General features: G+C 42.5%; 1 protein-coding gene across 1 annotated transcript in view; it reads right to left on the reverse strand.

The window, feature by feature from the left end:
* The window catches only part of MYLK (myosin light chain kinase), a 246,000-nt gene that overhangs the window by 45,468 nt on the left and 177,715 nt on the right, over positions 1-22,817 (reverse strand). Inside the window, exons 19-21 of the mRNA XM_066621393.1 lie at positions 21,105-21,221; positions 12,645-12,716; positions 474-524 (exon numbers count right to left, since the gene is read on the reverse strand). Coding sequence (XP_066477490.1) covers positions 474-524; positions 12,645-12,716; positions 21,105-21,221 — 240 coding nt within the window. The remainder of the gene's footprint in view (positions 1-473; positions 525-12,644; positions 12,717-21,104; positions 21,222-22,817) is intronic.

Raw genomic sequence — 22,817 nt, forward strand, 5'->3', positions numbered from 1 at the left:
CTGGTATACTGTATTTGAGCTAATTGTGTGGCTTGATTCAATGTGTGGCCGCATGCAACAGGTTGTAATGCAATTTGTTAGGACAGAAGAAACTCATGAACTGCATGATTTTGTGACTGAGACAAGACTGATTTTTGAATTGTGACTCTGTTTAGTTCTATTTGTTTCTTGACTTAGGAAGAAACGAAGGGAGGTTTACGTAAGGGGGAGTTTGAGAATTCCTCCTTTAGAGAACTGCATTTTCTCTTTAAAGTGCTGAACATGTAAACTTCAGTAGAAAAATTGGGCATAACACCAAAACTATAGAAGTCCAATGCCACCACACTTATGAATGAATAAAACAACAGAGAAATGCTGTTCTTAGTCTTCAGTCTTCCCAAGCAGGAGCAGAACAAAGATGTTCAAAATGGGTTGCAAAAAAATTTTCCTGCATTTTTTGTTCTCTGCAGTTACAATAATACTCTAAATAATACCTGCTTTGGGTGGTGTCTTTGGAGCTGGTTTCTTCTTTACTGTTGCCTCACCTAATGAGAAAGAAGAAAATAAATTTGAGCTGTTGGTTTGAATAAGAATTCTGTTATTAACACATTTATTAGGAAAAAACCTACATTCCTGGTTTTATTTTTTAAAGTATATTTTACTTTGGACAAAACTGGCTCATAAAATGCTGCTGTAAGTGGCTCCTGGTGGATTGCTACCCAAGTAGAAACTCTGAACAAGCCACAATAAGGAGGCAATCCTCAGCAGAAAATGGCATGGATATTTATATAGGTCGCGCCGTGCTCCCTGCACCCCTGGGGAGCTGCAGGAGGCTTGGGTAAGTGCACCCAAGCCCCTGCAGCCCACTGAGTGGTGCAATTCTGGGGATTGAGCCGCTGCCTCCTCCCTGCCTCCAGGCTGCCCCTGCCCCTTAAGGGGGCAGAGGCCAGGGCCCACAGGCTGGGGCGTCGCGACACCCCAGTCTGAAAAGCCCTGCCTTACCTGAATAAGAGTTTGTACTAACAGAAGTTCTCCTTATCAGTGTGGTCTCTGGCTTTATGTTTTGAAAAATACATCCTACAGATACACAGGTGACTCATGTGCAAATTAGTCTTGCAAACAGCAGAACCACATGCAAGGACCAACCTGGGCTCGACAAACCTAAAAACCAGTGGTGCCATGACTTTGTTTCATGACGTTTATGCACATTTCACAAGAAGACCTTCAAAGTCTGGCTATGTCTATAAGTTTCTGCTTATGCCAGCATGTGGCAAGGAAAAAATCCTCATGTGAATACACCCAAAACTTCATGAGTATTATTGAGGATGGAAGACACAGGATGAAACATATCAATATGGACAACTTACTACAATGAGCAGTATGCTTTCTGCCCTCTTTCCAGGAATATGCAACAAAAGCATGACATTCTTTTAGTTAGGCAATTCCTGGATACACCACTCTTCTCTCCCTAAATCCTCACACTACCAGCACTAACTTTTTCTCCAGACCTTATAGTATCTGAATATGCAATGTAAAAAATAAAATACATATATTGGTTTGAGCTTCCATTTTAATGTCTAGAAAGTTCTTTGTGGGGTGGGGAAAGCTTCCCTGTGGTTTTGCAACTATGTAACATTTTGCCATGCCATTTGCCTGGCTCAAATGCTAGTCACATTAGGAGAGATGCTCAGAAGCGACTGTTTGTCTCTGTCCCAGTCTCCCTCTCGTTTCCTTTTTCAGGCATTTTACTAAAAATAGCAACATAAAACTCCAACTGCTTCTGCTTCTCAGTACATAACTCTGCACATAGTAAACCACCAAATGAAAAATCTCACATAGCTGCTGTGGAGGCTAGGAACTATCTGAGTAAAGACTGCACCCAGAAGTCCTTTTGTGGTTATGTTCCATTCAAGGCTGCTTCACGCAGAAGAAGTTGCACATATGGCTCTCTCATCCATACAGGTAAACGTACATCCTCTGACTATTTTGCCATTTAAGATTTACTCTCATCAGATGCCTCCAAGGAAGTCTCAAGCAGGTTTTAAATTACCCCAGGTTGTAAAAGTTATTTTGGAGATTTAATACAGAAGATATTCAACAGAAAATCATCTTGAATACATAGTCTGAACATTCTTCTTTAAAGAAAACAGCTTTTAAAGGGTGGAATTGGGACCAGAAAGCAGTGGGGGGTGGGAGGGGGAAGAGAAGAGGACATAATACATTTTCCACATGATGCTTCCCTCTCAAAAATCAAGGCAGTTCATACAAGCTAAGGCATTTACCAGTTTCAGCTTCTTTCCTTAACAACCAAGGCATCCAAGCTGCCTGACTCAGCAGAATTTTCAAGGGACACTAAATATGCAGAGAGCTGTCACAGTTTAAACAGGAGAGGTTAAAATACATTTTAGAGGAGGAAAAACTATTTTGAGCACAAAAAATAAAATATACATTCAAAAATGTCATGAAGAGGCCTATCTCCTTACTTGAAGCTACCACAACTTTTAATAACAAGTTCAAGCACTTCCAACATGGAGATGACATTGTCTTGTGTTCTTCCTTCCTAACCCTGAAAGGTTCCAAACCCCAGAAATTGTTAATGACTTCAGAAAGAGGAGTCAGCTAGTCAGCTCCCTCCCTCCCTGCCCAAAATGCCACAGCAAAGCTTTTCAAAACAAAAGCTTATAGCTAAGCTTCTAAATCCCCACACTTTGGCTTTTTAATAAGCAGCTTGGTATTTTAAAATGCTAGCCATTTAGCAGCTCAGTCTTCAGCTGCACTTGCTGGACAGCTACAATGGGAGATCAAGCCCTTCTTTAGAAGAATGATTTAAGGAATTGTTTACTTGAAGCTACTGTTTCTGCTACTGGAGTTTTCTGATGTAAAGGGGCTGCTCATATATTGTGCACTGCTGCAGGTAGGTCACACTCAATTTGACAGCAGTGGCCACTATAAACCAAGCATTATGGTATCTCCAGGTTGGTCCATGTCTCACAAAAATCCTTAAGAAACCTTGGCTAATGTTCACTGCAACCCCTCTGCCCCACATTTGCTCATATAGTTTGACTGCAGTCTCCACCTCTCAAATGAACTGTTTGGTTTCGAGATAAGATTGGCAGGGCTCACAAAAGCCCTTAGACAAAAGTAGCTGAGGGCTCTTCTAGGACCCCACATTCTCTAATCACTTCCTTTGGGTCTCCCTAAATAAAACTGCATGTCAGCAGGCAGAGTCTGAAACTGAGTAAGTAATATAATAAACCCCAATTCCATGATTAATTCAGCAACCCAAACCACTGAAGAATAAGTATTCAAGTTCCTAACCCCAAGTCTCAAGTCAGGTCTCAAGCCCTTGCTCAAATTTGAAACAAGTCTCAAATCTCTGAGCCAAAAAGGGAAGTAGTGGTGGTGGTGTGTGTGTGTGAGTTGTAAATACCCCCCCCCCATGGCAGGCACTTCCAGGTGCCTGATTCCCTCCACACAGCTGATCAGCGGTGATCAAAGTGCTGCAGACAGCCTTGAGCCACCAGCAGCAGCACAACCTCTCAGACAAGGCTGGCAGTCGCTTCCTGCCTTACCTGGGTGATCGTGCTTGCTTTCAGATTGCCCAGGAGGTTTTGCGATGCAACACAGAAGCGCCAGGAAAAAAGCAAGCATGCACACAGTGACTTGGATGCAAAAATGGCTTCGAGTCCCAAGTCACTGCCTCTCGGTCCCAAGTTGAGCCTGAGTCAGTGTTTGGTGGGACCTAAGTCTGACTTGGCAGCGAGCTGCAAGACTCAAGCCTACATCACTGGGCACGAGCATGTCTAGGTTGCTCCCTAATGAGTGTCATGTGCCTAGGTGGAAAAAGCTGGCCCATGCCCTTAGACCAGGGGTGTCCAAACATTTTGGCAGGAGGGCCACATCATCTCTCTGACACTGTGTCAGGGGCATTTAAAATTTGAATAAATTTGCATAAATGAATATATTAGAGATGGAACTTATACAAATGAATGAAGGTCTTGCAGTAGCTCAAGGCCTATAAATGGCCTTGCACAAAGCAAGGCCAGCCTTTCCTTCACTGCCACTGCTGCATCACAGATGTGAAACAGCAAATAGTGGAGGGAGCCTTGTCCCACAGCTCAGGTGAGAGGTTGAACAGTCATCCTCACACTGAGAGTAGTTGCATCGGGCCAGCATGGGCTCCAGCAAGTCTCTGGAGGGCCGGAGGCTCATTGGAGACTGGGGGCTCCCCGCAAGCCGGATTGGGAGCCTCTGAGGGCCACAAGTGACCCCCAGGCCGGGGTTTGGGCACCCCTGCCTTAGACTATGCATGAAAATGGTTACTTCAACTTCAGAAATATGCTAGCTCTGTATAGTAAGTGAATGCAAACTTACTTTCAAGAAAATTCATACAAACATGTCACTCGTGACAGAATCTAGCAGATAGCATATAGAATGTATGGTAAGTTCAGGCCCATGCTGCAGAAAATTTGTTTTGGGACCCAAGTTATCATTGCTAATGTTAGAAAACTTAACAGAACACACACACAATAACAGTCTGAAAAGTAAAAAATAAAATATAAAAGTAGACAAGGAGTCACATACTAAACCTTCAATTTCTACATCACTATATTACTCCAAATGGTCTAGAGTTGCAGGTTCCCATGTTTTCCTGGGACTGTGCAGAAACCAAGAGTAAGGATATAGAGAAGAGGTCAGAAATGAATCAGCTGACACAGAAGTTTACTCCTTCTCCCTGCCTATGGTCAGGCATAGGGATCAGGAGTAGATGGGAGTTGTGTGAACATGAGCTTTGTTTTCAATTCCACTGTCTTCTCTATTGCCACCTGATTTACTCAGGGCTCATACCAATCTGGAACATCTTTCTCTCCAACTATAGACCTACACTCCCAAGCAAAACAATATGAGCACAAACAGTGGATGAGCAAAATGCCAGCACAAGGAAGGGTGGAGAGCAGAAAACAATGCCGTACTTAATAGTCTTCCTTCTTCCCAAGTGATAGCAAGGAGGTTTGGGCAGTTGGGAGAAACACTGCCCAAAACAATTGGCTCCTGTTTTGAAATGAGAGATCTTTTGAATGGCTGGGTTAGAAGCTGTTGTAGACACTGGGCAGAGACTCTTTTACTGCTTAGCTAAAAACTGTTGGCATGTTTCAGACACATGGAAAAATGTCAAAAAGGAAGAAACAAGAGAGTTTGCAATAAAAAAACCTTAATGTTCATGTTGCAACCAACACTAGGAAGTGACAAATCAAACACAGATATAGGTTATTTGTAGCTTATATAGAGAACCAGAGTCACAGAGAACTAGAGGTGTAGCAAAAAAAAAAAATAAAATAAGATCAATTAAAATAGATTGAGGTTTATGAATTCTTGCTGGGAAACACACGAGTGCACTTTAGAAGGTTCTGAAGATGAAGAGACAGAAAACATCTAGGAATACCTTCACAAAGATACATGGATTTAGTTGATACTTTTACATACTGGAAAAAAATATGGTTGGAAACAAAAGCATAAAGTTGTTGCTGCAATAGTAAAGAGCCAATGTTTTCTGCATAATGCACAGATAAGCTACCATCATCCATTTCTATCCAAGGCAATCAATAACAACCATCCATTCCTTCAGCCTGTCCTCAGACAGCTATGCAGAATGCACTGTAAACAAAGCCCTCATGGAAAATCCTGCCCTTTGCCAGTATTAACTCAGTCACAGGTTGTCAGGATGGCATAAACTATAAAGCATAATATCCTGGCTAAGACTCAAGGAACACACCTGGAACAAGTTGAACTGACTGCCAAGGAGAAGGGGTTTGCACAACTATAACATTTTCCCCAATGCTCAATACACCCTATGGCAACTGGATTTCCATCTGCACACTTACAAAGTGAACAAACTGCTGACATACAAGAACAAATCCTACACATGTACTTTAAAGCAGGAATGTTGGGGTGCTTGGTTTTCTGGAGAAGGGAACTGTGGGTTGTTGTTTTGTTTTTTTAAATTAACTGCCCTGTATTTATTTGTGGAATGCATACCCCACCTTTCCAGTTAAAAAACTGCACAAGGTGGCCGACGATAAAATCAGTCATGTTTAAAAATTTTGAAGCATCCTTAATAGTGGAACAAGAACTCATACACGCAGACTAAAATGAAATGTAGACTTTTGCATGTTAATTTTCAATCTACTCATGACAATGGCAGAGCTTGTGAGGAAAATGAAAGACAAACCAGCACCAACACCATTTCCATGTGTTGATACCTTCCAAGCTGAAGGGGGTCCTTCTTCCTCATACCAGCTACTGATCCACAAAAACTGCTCTGTGAAAAAGAGAAAGAATACAAGAAGCCATAGAGGCCTATCTCCTCTACTGCAATGATTCCTATAAGGGAAAGGGGACAGGATTTTGCTAAGACAAGAGCCAAATATTTAGAGAAGGGGCCTGATGCATTTGTTTAAAGTATTTGTTCTCTACTCTTCAGCCAACAAGGTTCTGAGGGCCCTGAAGGCTCCCAGTGTTCTGGCAAATGATTGCAAAGGCACAAGGTTACTAGACAACCGTTTCAGCACTTGGTGAGTGTTATTTAAATGTAACATGCAAACCTGCATGTTAATAAAAGAAACACGTAAGAGACAAGTTCTCTGATGGAGGCTTTGCTCCATCAAATGTCTTAACATTAGTCTATTCATGTTAAGCTGAGAAAAGGCTAATGTGCAGTACAGCAGGACTTGCTACCCTGAATGAACAAACAAGGTAATACAACGTTGAAGAAGTAAGTGACACTTGAGAAAGCAGGAGTAAAAGGACCAAACGCCTCTTCCTCTATCCCAATCAACAGGATGGCAGCAGAGGTGGTGCCTTGGGTACCAATGGTGGGAAGTTACATGTTTGATGCTTTTATAAACTACATACTGAAAGAACTATTTGTCCTCACTGAATAAGAACTGGGAAATGGACAATAAAACACTTTACTGGCTGGTTACATACCATCCAAGTTATCTTAAGTCAAGGTCTCTAGGCTGACATTTACACAAAATGGCTCGTGTAGGCCTTTAACTGCTCGATGTTTCATTGGGGGGGAGAGGGGGAGAGATGGGGGGAGGGGGGAGAGAAAGTACCAGAGCAGCATTCTAATCATTTGCCCACTGACATCCATTTTTTTTTTTAATATGGAAAGCAAGAGCTTTATATCTTCTTTTCTACTTTGGAAATGAAAAAAAACATGCTCAAGCGCTCCGGACATATTTAGATTGATTCTGTAATGCTTCATTCCATCTCAGAATGTAGGGACAATGTTGGAATACAAGGTAAGGGGAAACAAAGGAGATTTCCATAGATTTTGTTCCAGAGAGCATCACTGATGACATTTATTAACAATTCTCAGCAGGATAACTGAATAATTCAGCCAAGAGTTTTATAAGACTAAAAAAACAAAACAAAAACAAACAAAAAAAACCAGACTGATTTCATGCAGTAGCAAGCATGAAAATTTCCTTATACTTCTAGATACCATAAAATACTGTTCTTTTGATTGCTGAAAAGTAGACAGAAAGAAAGAAGGGGAAACTAACAGCCCACAGTAAATGCTTTGAAACAAGTGAAAAATATTTTTCTTTTAACGCAATGAAAAAGCACTTCCTCTACAAATCAATAAATCTCCTTCAGGGTTCTAAAAGTGAATACAGGTCCAGCCTATTTATACACTGATTTTTTATACACAGGTTTGACTCAACACGAATGGCCCCTGCAAATGAGAAGAGATGTGCTGATCCCTGGAGAAGGGGAAAAATGCACCCCTTTAAAATCAGTTTAAAAAACTGAACATTCCTTTAACAATAGCCTCCTTAATGAGAGAGAGAGAGAGAGAGAGGGCAGCTGGCTGACAATCCAGCAATCCTTCTCTCTCTCCAGCGGACCCCTCCCTTCCCCCTGAGCAAATGAAAGAAAGGTGATCACTTTGCATTGGTGAAGGGAGGGGCTGAGTGAAGCTTTCTAAGCTCTTGGAGGAGGACTGGTTGATGGATTGTCTTCTTAATGACTCTTATCTTAGAGCAGGGGTGTCCAAAGTTTTTGGCAGGAGGGCCACATCAGCTCTCTGATGCTATGTCGGGGGCGGGGGGGAAAAAGAATTAATTTACACTTAAAATTTGAATAAAGTTACATAGGTTTACATAAGTGAATATATTAAAGATGAACATACATGAATGAATGAAGGTCTTGCAATAGCTTAAGGCCTATAAAAGGCCTTACACAAAGCAAGGCTGGCCTTTCCTTTGCTGCCGCTACTGCATCACAGATGTGAAACAGCAAGCAGTGGAGGGAGCCCTCATCCCACAGCTCACGCGAGAGCTCAAACAGTCGCCCTCATGCTGAGAGCAGTTGCGTCGGGCCAGTGCGGGCTCCAATAAATCTCCGGAGGGCCAGAGGCTCATTGGAGACTGGGGGCTCCCTGAGGACTGCATTGAGAGGCCTCGAGGGCCGCAAGTGGCCCCAGGGCTGGGTTTGGGCACCTTGTCTTAGAGTCAAAAGGTCAGCAAGGCTGTTTTTAAATCACAAAGAAGAAAAAGAAACTTTAAATCACGAAGAGCAAAGAAATTTTGTTTTTTAAATTGATTTGCTATAGTGTGTCTTTTGCCATCCACGTGAGTGCTTGGAAGGAACCCATGTGAATAATTAGTCTCAACTTAATAATAAATACTGTTAATAATAACCTATGATGTGTTCCTGGGTAGAGAGGGACAGGAACTTCTTGGCTCCCATGCAGATAAGGTCTATGTGCACTGGAGAGCACAGGGGCAGAATCACCACTTGGGTACATAGGCTTCTCCCTGAGATCAGAGTTTGCTTTCCGGCAAGGACATCTCTGGAGTTCCAAAATAATGGAAAGGAAGTCTCACCATGTTCAGCACTTGCCACTTCAAACAAGCAACGGATCTGGGGAGAGTGGGGGGCGGGCAGGCCATGGTGGGGAATGTCTAGTCAGCATGCTCCCATTCCCTCTCTACCTAAAGTCTCTACTCTCTGCACTTTTAGAGTGCCTGAAGTGGACTAGGGTGCAGGGGGATTCAGTGTTGCTTATAGTGAGCCACCCTGAGAAAATGCCTCTCTTGCCCTCATACAAGGGCAAGCCAGGATAGAAAATTCATAAACTTAATATCCTACTATTAACTAACTTACTAAAACCTACTATTATGAGTATGTATTGATAAGAGAAGAATTAAACAAAGAGATTTTCTTTGCCAACATGTGCAACTTTAATAGTCACATATCTTTTTCAATGGGCTTAGCTGAAACTGTAAATAGCAATCCTAATAGCAGGGCCTCCTGAAAGTGTTGTATTAATACTCTACTTTAAAAAATATTCTTCCTTGTCTGCTCTTTACTATTTCTTTACCGTCTATCATGTCTCTTGCCTACTCTCTTTTCTCATTTCTGGCTTTGTGCATTTGCCAGTAGGCTCACCAGCCAAAATTAAAAAAACAAAAACCCAACTGTGCATTATACATGCTGCATATAGGATTCTGCAATGAGGGAATCCAAGGACACAGTGAAATGCTGGAAATTTCTCTCTAGGTTTCTACAGTTCTTAATACCAATCTTCACAATGTCCACTTGCCCACAAAAGACAAAAAGTCCAAAAAACATGTCATTTGCACAACTGGTTCACTTGTAACCTAGTATGAATCAATTTTATTTACTTACCAGAGACTTCTTATTCAAAGAGACAATTATTATAATTTCAGTAAAGCACACACATCAAATACTGTGATGCAGGGAAACAGACCACAGGGTAAATACTTCCTTAAATACTACACATTACAGACAAGGTGTGTGAGCCCAAGGCTCAATCCAGTTTTCATGGATTTTTCAGAAGTCAATGAGACACAACCTTGTCAGTTATCAGAACATTAAAGTATTCTACTACCATGCTTTTACTCTTTAAAATCACAACACAGTGACTTCACCATCTGCATATTCTCCTGAAGGGGAGAATGAAGGTGATGGGGATATGGCTTTTACATTCCAAAATGGGGCTGGAACATAGAAGACTTGTAGTATGCAGTTCCCCAAGCCAGTGGTTCACAGGGTACACCTTATTCACTTATTTAGCTATGGAAACTGCATTGTGAACTACTTTTTGCTGAAAACCAGTATATGAATCATCATCATCATGAGAGACCATTCTGAGTCTTAGAAGCCAGAGAGCCATGAATACCAAAAGCATGTTGGGCCAAGCTCAGGGAACCTTCCCACCAAACTGAACTAACCATTAGTCAGAATCCAGTAAGAACTCCATTCCAGGACTTCTGATCCTGTTTACATGGGCTTATAGCCGTGGAGCTGTTGAAAACCTGACAGACATGTTAGAGGCTCTTGCACAGATCCTTCTAATTTCTAGGATGAAAACAGCATGATCTCAAGGGGCACACCAAAAAACATTTCAATGATAGCAAAAATGGAAACAAAATGAAAACAGGTGGTTTTGGTTCAACTCTGCTGCTACGCATCGCAACGTGCGAACAAGTCTTCAGTGGTTTCATAGGGGTTTAGCTAAGAGCCTTGTAAAGAAACATTCACACAAAGAATCCAAGCTGTATGGAAAAAAATCATGAAAGCAGGCTGCAGAATGAGGTTTTATGTTTATAGCAGCTACCGAAAGCCATAATTTCAGGGTTTTTAGCAGTGGAATTGCATAAACATGAATGAAGCCATCTCAATTTGAAATTTACTGCTACATATAAACTTCAAGAGTAAATTTAACTGGTCAAACTAGTAATTTTTGATTAAATAAACTTATCTTTGGTATTAGTTTTGAAAAAGCTGCCATTCAAATTGAGGTTCAGTCAATACAACCACCATAAAATTAAATAACAACTACAGAGAGAGGCTAGAACTTACTTTCAGGTCCAAAATTGAATCAAAGGGGAATTAAAGGGGGAAATCAAAGTGATTTTAATAATGTGCATCAATTAAATTGTGATTGGGACTGAATAGGGATAATTCAACAGATATGATTTTGGACACAGGTCCTGCTGGTGTGGAAATCCCTAAACCTTGTAAGTCTACTTTATCCAATTTACTGTCTGTAAGGGGAAAAACAGAGGCTGAACATTCAAACTTGTGTGCAAGGTAGGTGAGGAATGGGAACACTGAAGTTAAATCTGATATCAGACAACAAGGTAAGTTTTCTAACAAGATGTTCAAAACCCAGGTGGAAGATTCTAATCTCATGGATTTAGAAGTGAAAAAAAAGCTTGAATTACTCTATGGGGGAAAATTCATGAATAAGGAAACCCACATTGGTTTTGCATCCAAATACGCTCTGCATCCTTGTGAAATGCTGATTTCTACTTGGATTTTTGCATGTTTGTTCTGTGTCCGAGAGTGTGGGGAAGCAAAATGGAGAATTCTACAGAAATAAAAAGGGACTGATTTTGCACACCCATAGAACTGAACACGATAACCAGTTTTGGAAATTATTGTCTTGCATGACAATTGGTTTTTTACACTTGTGTGAAAGGTGAATTAAAATTAAACAGATGGTTGCTTTTTTTTTTTTTTAATTTCCCTGAGCAATTTCTTGAAGCATGGGCTGGTTCTAAACACACAGAGATTTGGCTTAGTGTAATTAACATCACCGTTCATAACTAGGTTTTTCCCAATTAGGCCCTTTTACCATATCTGTAGCAGCATGGCTGCAATCACCTGTGTGGTTGCTGCCAATCCGTGAATATGTAAGAATCTAGCTACATAGGTCTCTCAGACAATGAAATTGTATAACATGCAAATGATGCTAGACCTCTTCTGAGACTTGTTGCTTACATGTTTCATAAACACATAATCAGGAAGAACCATAAACTTTTACAGCAGAAGCTTATGCATGTACTCAAGTCACTGCAGAAGGTGACATTAACTACCCATAGGAATATCTATTGTACATATAAGCACAGTCCAACTGTTTTCAGCATTCCAGCTGTGACTGTCTTTCCAGTGGACAGGTGGGGCCTCAGTATCCACAAGGAATCCATTCCCAGACCTCCTGCAGATATCGAGTTTTGGGTTTTGAGCCCCTTTAAAGTCTCTGAATGTGACCAGAGCTGTGCTCCAGCTGCCACTGGAAGGCTTTCTGAAGCCTGCAAAAGCCACACTTGTCTATCCACAACTTCTGTGGGCTTCAGAATGGTCAAAAGGCAGCAAAAAAAAAAAAAAAAAAGCTACTTACAATTTCCTGAGAGAATATGGAAGTGACATTTTTAATGCCTTGTAAGGCATTAGGAGGCCTGAGGAAACCCTTACAAGGCATTAAAAATGTCACTTCTGGTTTCCTTCTGGAAATTGGAAGTACTGATTTTTTTGCCTTTTCGGCCATTCTGAAGCCTGCAGAGGCCACAGACAGACACACTGCAGGCCCCAGAAAGTCGTCCAGAGGTGACCGAGCACAGCTCTGATTGCCTTTGGAGGGTACAGGTGGGGCCAAGTCTGGCTCAACAAGGGTCCGGGGGACCGGCGTTAAGCCAGATCTGCAGATATAAAATCCACGTATAAAAAGGCTTCTGAACTTGCATTAGTTTTGAAGATAGCAAGCAGTTTAGGAGCCAGTCATTCTCCAAAGTACTTGTACTCAGTCACTTAAAAAAAAACAGAATTAAATTGGCACCACTTACTCTCTGATGAAAGCACAGGGGAGAGTGAACTCTTTGGTTTTTTGGTCTTCTTTTCATTCAGCTTTAAAGACTCTAAAAACAGGAGAAAAGAAAATAGGGCAGTTAAGAACCAAAGCAGTCATTTGGAACAATGACTGCAGTGAAAAAACCCTGATTTGCCTTTAATTTGATTCTGATTAGACTGGAAAGCAAATGGAAATTGTTGGCTTGTGTGATGTTTAAACAAGGTTTATTGTACACAATTGCTTGAACAAGTTAAATTCCTAAGGAGAGAATAAAAATAGCAGTCTCTACTACCCAGAACTCCAAAACATCAATGGATAATCTTGAGAGTATGGATGGAGTATGGGTTCCACTCAGATTACTCTGGTTAAGCCTTGAGAACGCTGTGCTTTAAAAAGACCAACAGCAATTGGAGTGGGTTCAGAGGAAGCGGGTGGGTAGGAATACCACCATTGAGCTAAAATTGGAAGAAATTGTCATGTGTCGGTTCGAAAACATAACGAGTGTATAACATAACATAAACATAATGAGATGCTTTCTGTTCTGGAAACACACTACAGTACAGTGAGGCCAGAGTGAACTTAAAAAAAGCATCAGGGATGCAAAGGCCATGTACAGGCGGAGGATTGAGCAGCATTTTGAAAGTTCGGATACCCGCCAGGTATGGCAGGGCCTGCGACAACTTACTGGGCAGAATAATAAAAACAGTCTGCCCTGCAGTAGTGATTCCATGGCAGAGCAGCTTAATCAGATTTTTTGCCGGTTTGAGCAGGAGATAGCCACCAACATTCCAGCTGCAGCCACTGATGGTCAGTCACTTGTCCTGCAACCTAATGATGTGAGATGGGTTTTACAAAATATTAATGTCTGGAATTCTGGGACGGGTCCTTAAAGACCAATGCGCTGCATTGCTGACTGAAGTTTTTACAAATATTTTCAATTTATCTCTGTCACAGTGCTCTGTCCCTACTTGCTTGAAGACATCTACGTATTATAGTGCCAGTTCCTAAGCAGACAGTAGTTGCTTCTCTCAATGATTATTGACCTGTGGCTCTAACTTCGGTAATTATGAAGTGTTTTGAGAGGCTGGTGTTGAAACATATTAAGTCTGGTCTTCCACCCACCTTGGATTCTTGTCAATTTGCATATAGGAGTAATAGGTCGACTGATGATGCCATTTCTATTGTTTTACATACAGTCCTGTGTCATTTGGAACAATGGGGTACATATGTACGGCTGTTATTTGGGGATTATAGTTCTGCTTTTAACACCATTCTACCTAGCAGGCTATTTTTTAAAATGACTAGTTTGGGCATACAGCAAGACATTTGTCTGTGGATAAAGGACTTTTTGACAAACAGGCCAGTCAGTTAGGATGGGCTCTTATCATTCCTCCACTCTGATATTAAATACAGGAGCTCTCCAAGGCTGTGTGCTGAGCCCCTTCCTCTATTCCCTGTATACACATGATTGTACCCCATCACATAATACCAATGAAATTATAAAATTTGCAGACAATACTACAGTGGTGGGGCTTGTTAGCGGGAATGATGAGTCTGCTTATAGGAAGGAGGTACAGGAGTTGTTATTGTGGTGCAAAGAAAATAATCTCTCACTTAACATCAAAAAAACTAAAGAACTTATAATTGACTTCCGGAAAAAGAGGGATGTACACGCACCATTACACATAAATGGTGAGGAGGTGGAGAGGGTTGCTAGTTTCAAATTCCTAGGTATTTACATCACAGAGGACCTCTCATGGAATATTAACACCAGCATGTTGATAAAAAAGGCACAACAGCGGTTATATTTTCTGAGGAAGCTTGGGAGGTTAAATTTGTCACAGCAGCTGCTAGTGTCTTACTATCGTTGCACCATTGAGAGTGTCCTAACCTATGATATCTTGGTGTGGTATGGAAATTGCCCTGCAGGGGACAAAAAAGCTCTGCAGAGAATTATTAAGATTGCGCAGCACATCATCAACCTTCATCTACCAGCTTTGGAGGACATCTATACATCTTGCTGTCTGCAGAAGTCACATAGCATTCTGAGAGACCCCTTCCATCCGGCTCATAAGTTCTTTGAACTGTTGCCTTTGGGTAGACGATACAGAACTATTAGAGCATGCACCACACAATTCCTGAACAGTTTTTATCCCACAGCCATAATTACGTTGAATAAGACGATATAGTTGTTACCATGCTCCTGGGCATTATGGTCTGTTATACTGTTTTTATATTATGATACATGTTGTACAGAATGTGTGGGTGAGTGTGCAGAGTGCGACTGTTGGAATTGTAGTATATATTTATGCTTGTATCTCAAAGGTGCATAAATTTCGTTGTGCTATAGCACAATGACAATAAAGTTACTACTACTACTACTACTACTTATATACCAGGTTGTGATACTGAAGAGTTAACTAAAGCTGGCAACAAACAATAGCTCTCTCAAAGTTGAAGAAAACACTGCCATTCAGAAACAGAAAATGCATGCTTTTGTCTTGTTTTTGAAACCTATTGAATCAGAGGCAACAGTGGAGCAAGAGCAATGCTTGTATATCACAGAAAGTGATGCCTTTCTTAAACCATTTTTAGCTCTCTTAAAAACTGTTGCTCATTGCCTGTCCAATTGCTTTTCACAGAAGCAGAGACACAAGACACTAGTGGTTTTCCAGAGGCTCAGCACAAAAGTTGAGGTATGTATATGTATAGAGAGACTGAAGGACAGGAAGGTATTCTGAGAACTATACTAGGAACGCACATGTCTATCGCCTAGAGCAGGGGTGCCCAAACCCCGGCCCTGGGGCCACTTGCGGCCCTTGAGGACTCCAATGCGGCCCTCAAGGAGTCCCTAGTCTCCAATGAGTCTCTGGCCCTCTGTAAATTTGTTGGAGCCCGCACTGGCCTGACGCAACTGCTCTCAGCAGTTTGACCTCTCGCTCCCTCCACTGCTTGCTGTTTCACGTATGTGATGCACTAGCGGCAGCAAAGGAAAGACCAGCCTTGCTTTGTGCAAGGCCTTTTATAGGCCTTGAGCTATTGCAAAACCTTCTTTCATTCATATGCGGTCATCTTTAATATATTCATTTATGTAAACTTATGTAAATTTATTCAAATTTTAAATTTCAATTAATTCTTTCCCCCCCCCCGGCCCCTGACACAGTGTCAGAGGGATGATGTGGCCCTCCTGCCAAAAACTTTGGACACCCCTGGCCTAGAGGATCACTTGGACTTGCCCAAAGAGAAGCGATTGCCTGGGAAACACGATGCCAGGACAACTGAGGGACTTAGAGAAGATGAAATCAGCCAGGGTTCTGGATTGTATTTAAGGATCCTCAAAACTGTGTTGAGAATGCACTTGTGGTAAGCCTCTCTCCCAGGCAAGAAGAATGCCTGAGTCTTCCTCAGGACTTCCCCTTTCATGTGGAGCATCCCCTGTGGAATGACGTGGTCACCCTCCTCATCCTACAGGGGCCACTACACCATTGTACCAGTATTTTATAGTTGTATGGCTAAGTTCTCTAGTCTTGGTACCATGGAGCAGCTGCTACGTGTCCAGGATCTGGCCCAGGAACCTACTCACCCGGGTCACCTGACACAGCCAAGCTCCCAGCCCCAGGGCTATTCCACAGGGCAGTATCAGTGACACAAGGCCTCCCTGCCTCACCAGCAGGGCTGGCCGCCAAGGAGACAAGAGTGTGGGAGCCCTGTCCCTTCCTCCTCAATCACAGTTGGGTCAGTCCTGCTATGACAGAAGGAGAAGCCTGGTTGGGCAACTGACACCTAGGGCAAGGGGAGTAGAACCACCATCAGCAGGTTCCAGAGAAGCAGAGGCAGCAAGTGCTCACAGGATCAAGGGTCTGGGTGACTGTCAGGCTGGGCTTAGGTAGTCTAGCCATGAGGAAAGGGTGGAGCAAGGGGGTGGAGATGCTCAATATAACCCCAGGCTAGCTGGTGATGAGGGCAGTCTGGAGGAGGCTGGCTAGCAGGTAGGATGCTGGCCAGCCAGTGATCCGGAACAAGGCTGCTGGTAGGGAAGAGGACCAGTGGGTGGCGGAACCCCCTCCCCCGCCCATCTCTGAGGCTACTGGATCACTTCAGGCTGGAGGGAGCCCAGCCACAACCTTCTTCAGCTCCAGTGGTGATCTCTCACAATACCCCAGTATTGGTCACCCTTGGGGGAGCCATCCCTCCCCCAGCAGCACTGACACTACATGATCAACTGTAGGGAGCTCAGATGTAAGCAGCAGGACAAGAATAGTTATCACAAGAAAAAACAGCCAATTAACTGCATAAAGGTACTGCAGCAGCCCTTGTGTATAGGATGTTTAGCCTGATGATTAAATTTGACAAAGTGTACATATCATCCGGGAAGTTGCAGTATAACAGCAGGCAATATTTTTCACAACACACAGTGCTTCTTTTTGTTTTAAAAAACACCAGACAAAACAGAGTTTGTGGAGTGGAGTGCTGTTCCCAAGGAATAAATAAAATGGGGTTCTCTTATGCATGCACTCTTCTTACCTTCTGAAGATGGAAGGTCAAGTACTAGAGGAAAATATGAACAGGGAGAACATATGGACAGAGAAACAACTTCAAAGAGAATTAACATTCTTCCTATTAGCAATTTTCCACAAGATACTGTCCAATACTGGATGCGAATGCTAGAATTCTTGCCTCTTTGTAGGACTAATTTCTTCCTAGCTTCTTCTTTGAAATCTCTAGTAACACTTAGTGATCTTATAATGAGCTGAGAAAAACTGGGGAATAAGAGCACCCCAAAAACTATCCTGACATCACTATAGATCAGGGGTGTCCAAACTTTTTGGCAGGAGAGCCATATCATCTCTCTGTGTCGGGGGCAGGGAAAAGAAAAGAATTTACAATTCAAATTTGAATAAATTTACATAAATTAATATACTAGAGGTGGAACTTATATGAATGAATGAAGGTCTTGCAATAGGTCAAGGCCTATAAAAGGCCTTGCACAAAGTAAGGCCAGCCTTTCCTTCGCTGCCGCTGCTGCATCACAAATGTGAAACAGTAAGCAGTGGAGGGAGTCCTCATCCCACAGCTCATGCGAGAGGTCAAACAGTTGCCCTCATGCAGAGAGCAGTTGCATCAGGTCAGCAAAGACTCCAGCAAGTCTCTGGAGGGCTAGAGACTCATTGGAGACCGGGAGCTCCATGTGGGCTGGATATGGAGTCCTTGAGGGCCACAAGTGTCCCCCGGGCCGGGGTTTGGGCACCCCTACTGTAGATAAATGTACACACACTGACTACTATATCTATTTGGTTGCCTGACATGATGGATATACAAAAATGATTCTAAGCAGGCTAGCTGATGGCACTGCTATTTTTCTGATGTCTTCGCTTTAAATGAATTTTAAAGATCTTGCAACACACTTCACAGTAAGCAGGATCATGCTTAAAACTTTTTCCCCCCTCAAGATGCCAATTCTCCCCTTCTATACTATTGGAAGTGCTGTTCCACTCAGACAAATTATACTTGGGATCCAAATCAAAGATATGTTTTTCTCAATTTCATTCAGCACTAGATTCTGGAGTCATTCAATTAAATTGATCAGCAGAAGCACAATGAAGCACAATGCATAGTTAATGTAGCAGTGGTTCTCAAATAGCGGGTCTGTGGTCCACCAGTGGGTTCTGACCCAATTTTTGGTGGCTAACAAAACTGACAGGATGATTAAGTTATGTGCAGCAAGGGATAAACAATCTGCTACTGGGGGGGGGCACTGCTGCCCAATCACTATTATAGCCACAGAGGCTTGAAAAGGTGAAAGGTGTGGGAACCAATGATCTATGCATTCACTGTCACAAGATGTTGAAATGGTTACTGTGTGATGGTTAAGCAAATTTATGGAGAACGGTCAAGCAACAAGTAATGTTATGAGAGTTATGTAGATTTCATGTTTCAAGACTGGATGTCACTGAACACCAATCATCAGACCAGGTGCTTCTCCCCAAGTGGGAAAGTGGTATTGCCTTTGTCCTGCTTATGGGCTTCCTCCCTGGAGGTATCTGGCTGGCCACTGTGGGAAGCAAGATGTTGGACTAAATAGACCTTTGGTCTGATGCAACAGGGTTCTTCTGCTTATAAAAATTATCCAGAGACTAACAGCACAATCTTATCTTGTGCTGGAGCAGACAGGCCACAAAGTGGCTCAGCCGGAGGCAAGGGGAAACACTTCCCCTTTCCTCTGGGTAAACCAACACAGCCCTAGTGGGTCACCTCAGGAGGTGGCATAAGTCAGAGAAGAGTGGAGCGGCTTGCAGCTGCTCTGCACTGCTCAGGGAATGGGGTTGGGATCTGATATAACTACTGGGTCCTAGCCCTGACTCCCACTCCCCGCCCGCCCACCCCTGAGGCCGCCCTCCACCCACCCACCCCGGAATATCTCCTTCCTGCCTCCTCCGTGCATCCTCCCCAGACCCTTGCATCAGCCAAGCTTGGCCAATGCAACCGTCCCTGCCCGAGTTGGCGCAGATGCTGGATTCAGCCTCCGCAGGCCAGCACTCCGCACTGCGGCAGCCCAGCCAACTCTTCAGGAGGTGCAAACTTGCTTTATGGCTTGTTTGCAACCCTCCTGGGCTGGTGCAAAGGACTTTTGCCAGCCCAAGGTGCACTCAGGATTGTGCCCCAAGTGTGTAAATTCATCAACCGTATTCAAAAATGCTTAGGCTTCTGCTGGAATAATACTAAACCATAGCACTTTTAATGTTAGCAGAAATTTTGTACTGAGGATGCTAAGATAAACCCAAATGGCATTTAATTTGACTGCAAAGACATATTGCTCACAGATAACCATCTATGTCAAAGATGTTCTTGGAAATGCAGAGAACAAGCACTTATTCTGGCAAGCCCAAGAAAAATGCTGTTGTTGTGTAACCCACAAGGAGCAGCAGTAGGCATGCTGACTATCTTTAACAGCTCTGATATTTATTGGGTGGGAATGTAGATGCCATTTCTCTTTGAATCAAACAAAGCATAGAGGATTCTATTGCTTTCAGTGTCTATACAGAACTAACATTAACTTAACTATTCAGAAGTAAATCCCATTGATTTCAATGAGACTTAGGGCACAATCCTAACCCACTTTCCAACACTGACATAAAGTGTAAAAATTCCCCTTCTTTGAGGAGGGCTCTGTGAGTGCCACCCAACTTCAAGATGCATCCCATTGGCACAGCTATGGCAGTGCTGGCAAGTTGGTTAGGATTTGGGAATTAATTAGGATTAATTCCCAGCTAAGTATGTATAGGATTTTAGCCTTAGGGAGGGCAGGAAACCACTCTGTGGTATCAAGGGCATGATAGTGGCTCCAGCACACTGTGCAGCTGGATTGAATCAGGCACTGAATAGATATAACTGACTATAATGCCACATATCTGAGTCTTGTAAATGATCATGAACTTGCTCACCTATGGTGAGTATTTGTCTACAGAAATGGGTTTGATTTACTAATGTTTTGCATATCTTAAATGAGAACCAGTATGGTTTATGGTTTGGAAGGTTAGACTAGGACCAGGGAGAACTGGGTTTCAACACACAGCCGATCACTGGGTAATCTGGGTTCAGTCATCCTCTCTCAGCCTAACCTATCTCATAGGGTTGTTGCAGGGCTATAAGGGGTGAAGAAAAAGAATCATGTATGAAGTCTGAGTTTCTTGGATGAAGGGTGGGATATAATTTCAGTGTAATAAAAATAAATAGAATGGGCCTAGGAGACTATACCTACCTACGGCTTTTGCAAACACTGGATCCTTGGTATAAGCTCCAGAAGTCACACGAACTCTGAGCCAAGCTTGCATTGGCCTCTCCTGCCTGTTTGCATGGCAGGCATGGATGAAAATTGAGCTTCATTCTGCTTTCTACAGATTGTTTGGTAAAATCAACTGCACAGGACATCTGTACAGTATATGCTACCTTCTGTTATGGGCAAAATTTGCCATAGGTCCAGTCTGCCAATGGGGAACTGGAATAAGAGCAAGAGAACTGTCGATTTCAGCTTTTACTCTGTTTTTGATTCAAGAGCCTCCAGGATGCCGTGTACATGTTGCTTTAGCATGACAGAGGAACCCTTATAACTAAGATATATAAAGAGCTATATAAAGATCATGTTGAGAAAGCTTCAAAATCATTTCAGAAGCCGAGCTTTGGCTGTGGAGGGTCTTAGGTGACGCATAGCACTATGTGGACATAGTGCTTAGTTCCATGTGGCTAGATCATTGTTTGCTTTAGAGATTGAATTACAACATTTTCATGGAAGGAATGCAGAGAGAAGAAAAAAACAAAAACAATTTTTTTCATAGTTATCCAAGTCCAAATCAGACTGAAAGGAGCTAAGACTTGGCATAAACAGGGCCTGAATACCATAAGCTGAGGCAGAGTGGGAGTTTTTCAATGAAGTAGTTTCTAGCTCAGGACCACTTACCTTCCACCAACACACTGCAAGCACATTCCGATTTCCCTGCAGTGTTTTCGGCTATGCATTTGTACTGGCCTTCATCTTCAGGAAAGGCTTTATCAATGCTGAGTGAGCACAATTTTCCTAATGGGAAAACATAGCAGAGATTAACAAGGGTCACTGGGGTCTTACAAGTAACAAACATGTAGCATTGATAATACCACACATTGACTAGCTTTATACTAACAAGGACTGAAATGATTTAGAAAAGCCAATAGCATCTCTTAGGGCTTCTCATCTATATTTTCACCACAGGTCAGGTCTCATCCACTCCCTAGGCTTTGCAAAACATTCAGACCTGACTTAAGAGGAGACACAAGAACCAAGTCTTGCCTGCCATACTCAAGCTGCAATCCTGTGCACACTTTCCTAAGAGTATGTCCGATTGAAGACAATGAATAACAAAGCATAGGACTGCGCTCTCAGTGGCATTGATTTAAATTGCCCCCATCATCACGCAATTGAGGATTCTAGAAGTGAGAGGAGGGGCCAGGATGTGCATGTTCTATGAATATGGGGCTGGTTCAGGGGACAAAATGTAGTTCAAACTCATCCATGGCGCAGCTCCAGCTAAACTGTATTCATGTTCCAATTATCTTTCTCATAAAAACTACCTGAACATAAAAAGTCAACAAAAGGGAAAAGAACTATAGCCAGCTTTCTTCCAATATAACAAAACTGAAACACAGAACCTCACCTGCACCCTGAAATTAGCCATTTTAGAAAGAGCTGTTCTGTATCATTCTTCTCAAAGTGAAGCTTGGCTATTTTGCAGTATCTGTACCTTTTCTTACAGTCACACTTGCTCAGTTTATGTGCTTATTTTTACCTTCTCAAAGCCTAAATGCAGTGGATTTAAATCTTTGCTTTCACATAGGGAAGCATCTGTATGAAACTGTTCTGACACAGAAGGCTAAGGGCCCAATCCTATCCAATTTTCCAGTGCTGGTGCAGTTGTGCCAGTGGGGTGTGTGCTGCATCCTGTGGTGGAGGGGCAGTCACTGGGGCCTTCTCAAGGTATGAGAACATGTGTTCCCTTACCACGGGGTTATACTACGGCTGCACCAGAGCTGGAAGGTTGGATAGGATTGGGTTCTAAAGCATTATAACCTGAGTTTTTCCAAGAAGTTGCTTTAACAAATGGTCAGTGATCAAATAAGATAATACTGTAATTATGCAGATTTCACAGCCTCAGGACTACAGTTGTGTAAACCAGGAGTCAGACAGATTAATTATATTGGAAAGCAACAAGAAGGGCACTTTGCAAGTCAGTGATAAGGTAGCATGGGGTAACATAGACTTGTGAACACTTTGGAATGACGACAACACCAAGCTATTCAGTATTAAGGAATCAATAGCTTTCTTATGCATTAATTCCACCATTTTGTTGCCGCATAGTGGACATTTCAAATACAAGTTGAACATTATGTGTAATATGAGACTTTAAAGCAAGGGTGTCAAACATAAGGCCCGGGGGCCGGATGCGGCCTGCGGAAGCTTTTTATCCGGCCCTCAGGCTTTCAGCTCCTGAGCAGTGCTGAAGTGTTACTGTTGAAAGGGTGGCCCACATGATACTTGGGCTCCCCCATATCTTGAAATATGATAAAGATTTGCATGTTTTCTCTTCTGCCATTTGCAGCTAATTAATTTCTAAGTGAGAAAAAGTGCTTACTTTTGGTT

This window comes from Tiliqua scincoides, chromosome 1 (genome assembly GCF_035046505.1).
Source record: "Tiliqua scincoides isolate rTilSci1 chromosome 1, rTilSci1.hap2, whole genome shotgun sequence".
NCBI lineage: Eukaryota > Metazoa > Chordata > Lepidosauria > Squamata > Scincidae > Tiliqua > Tiliqua scincoides.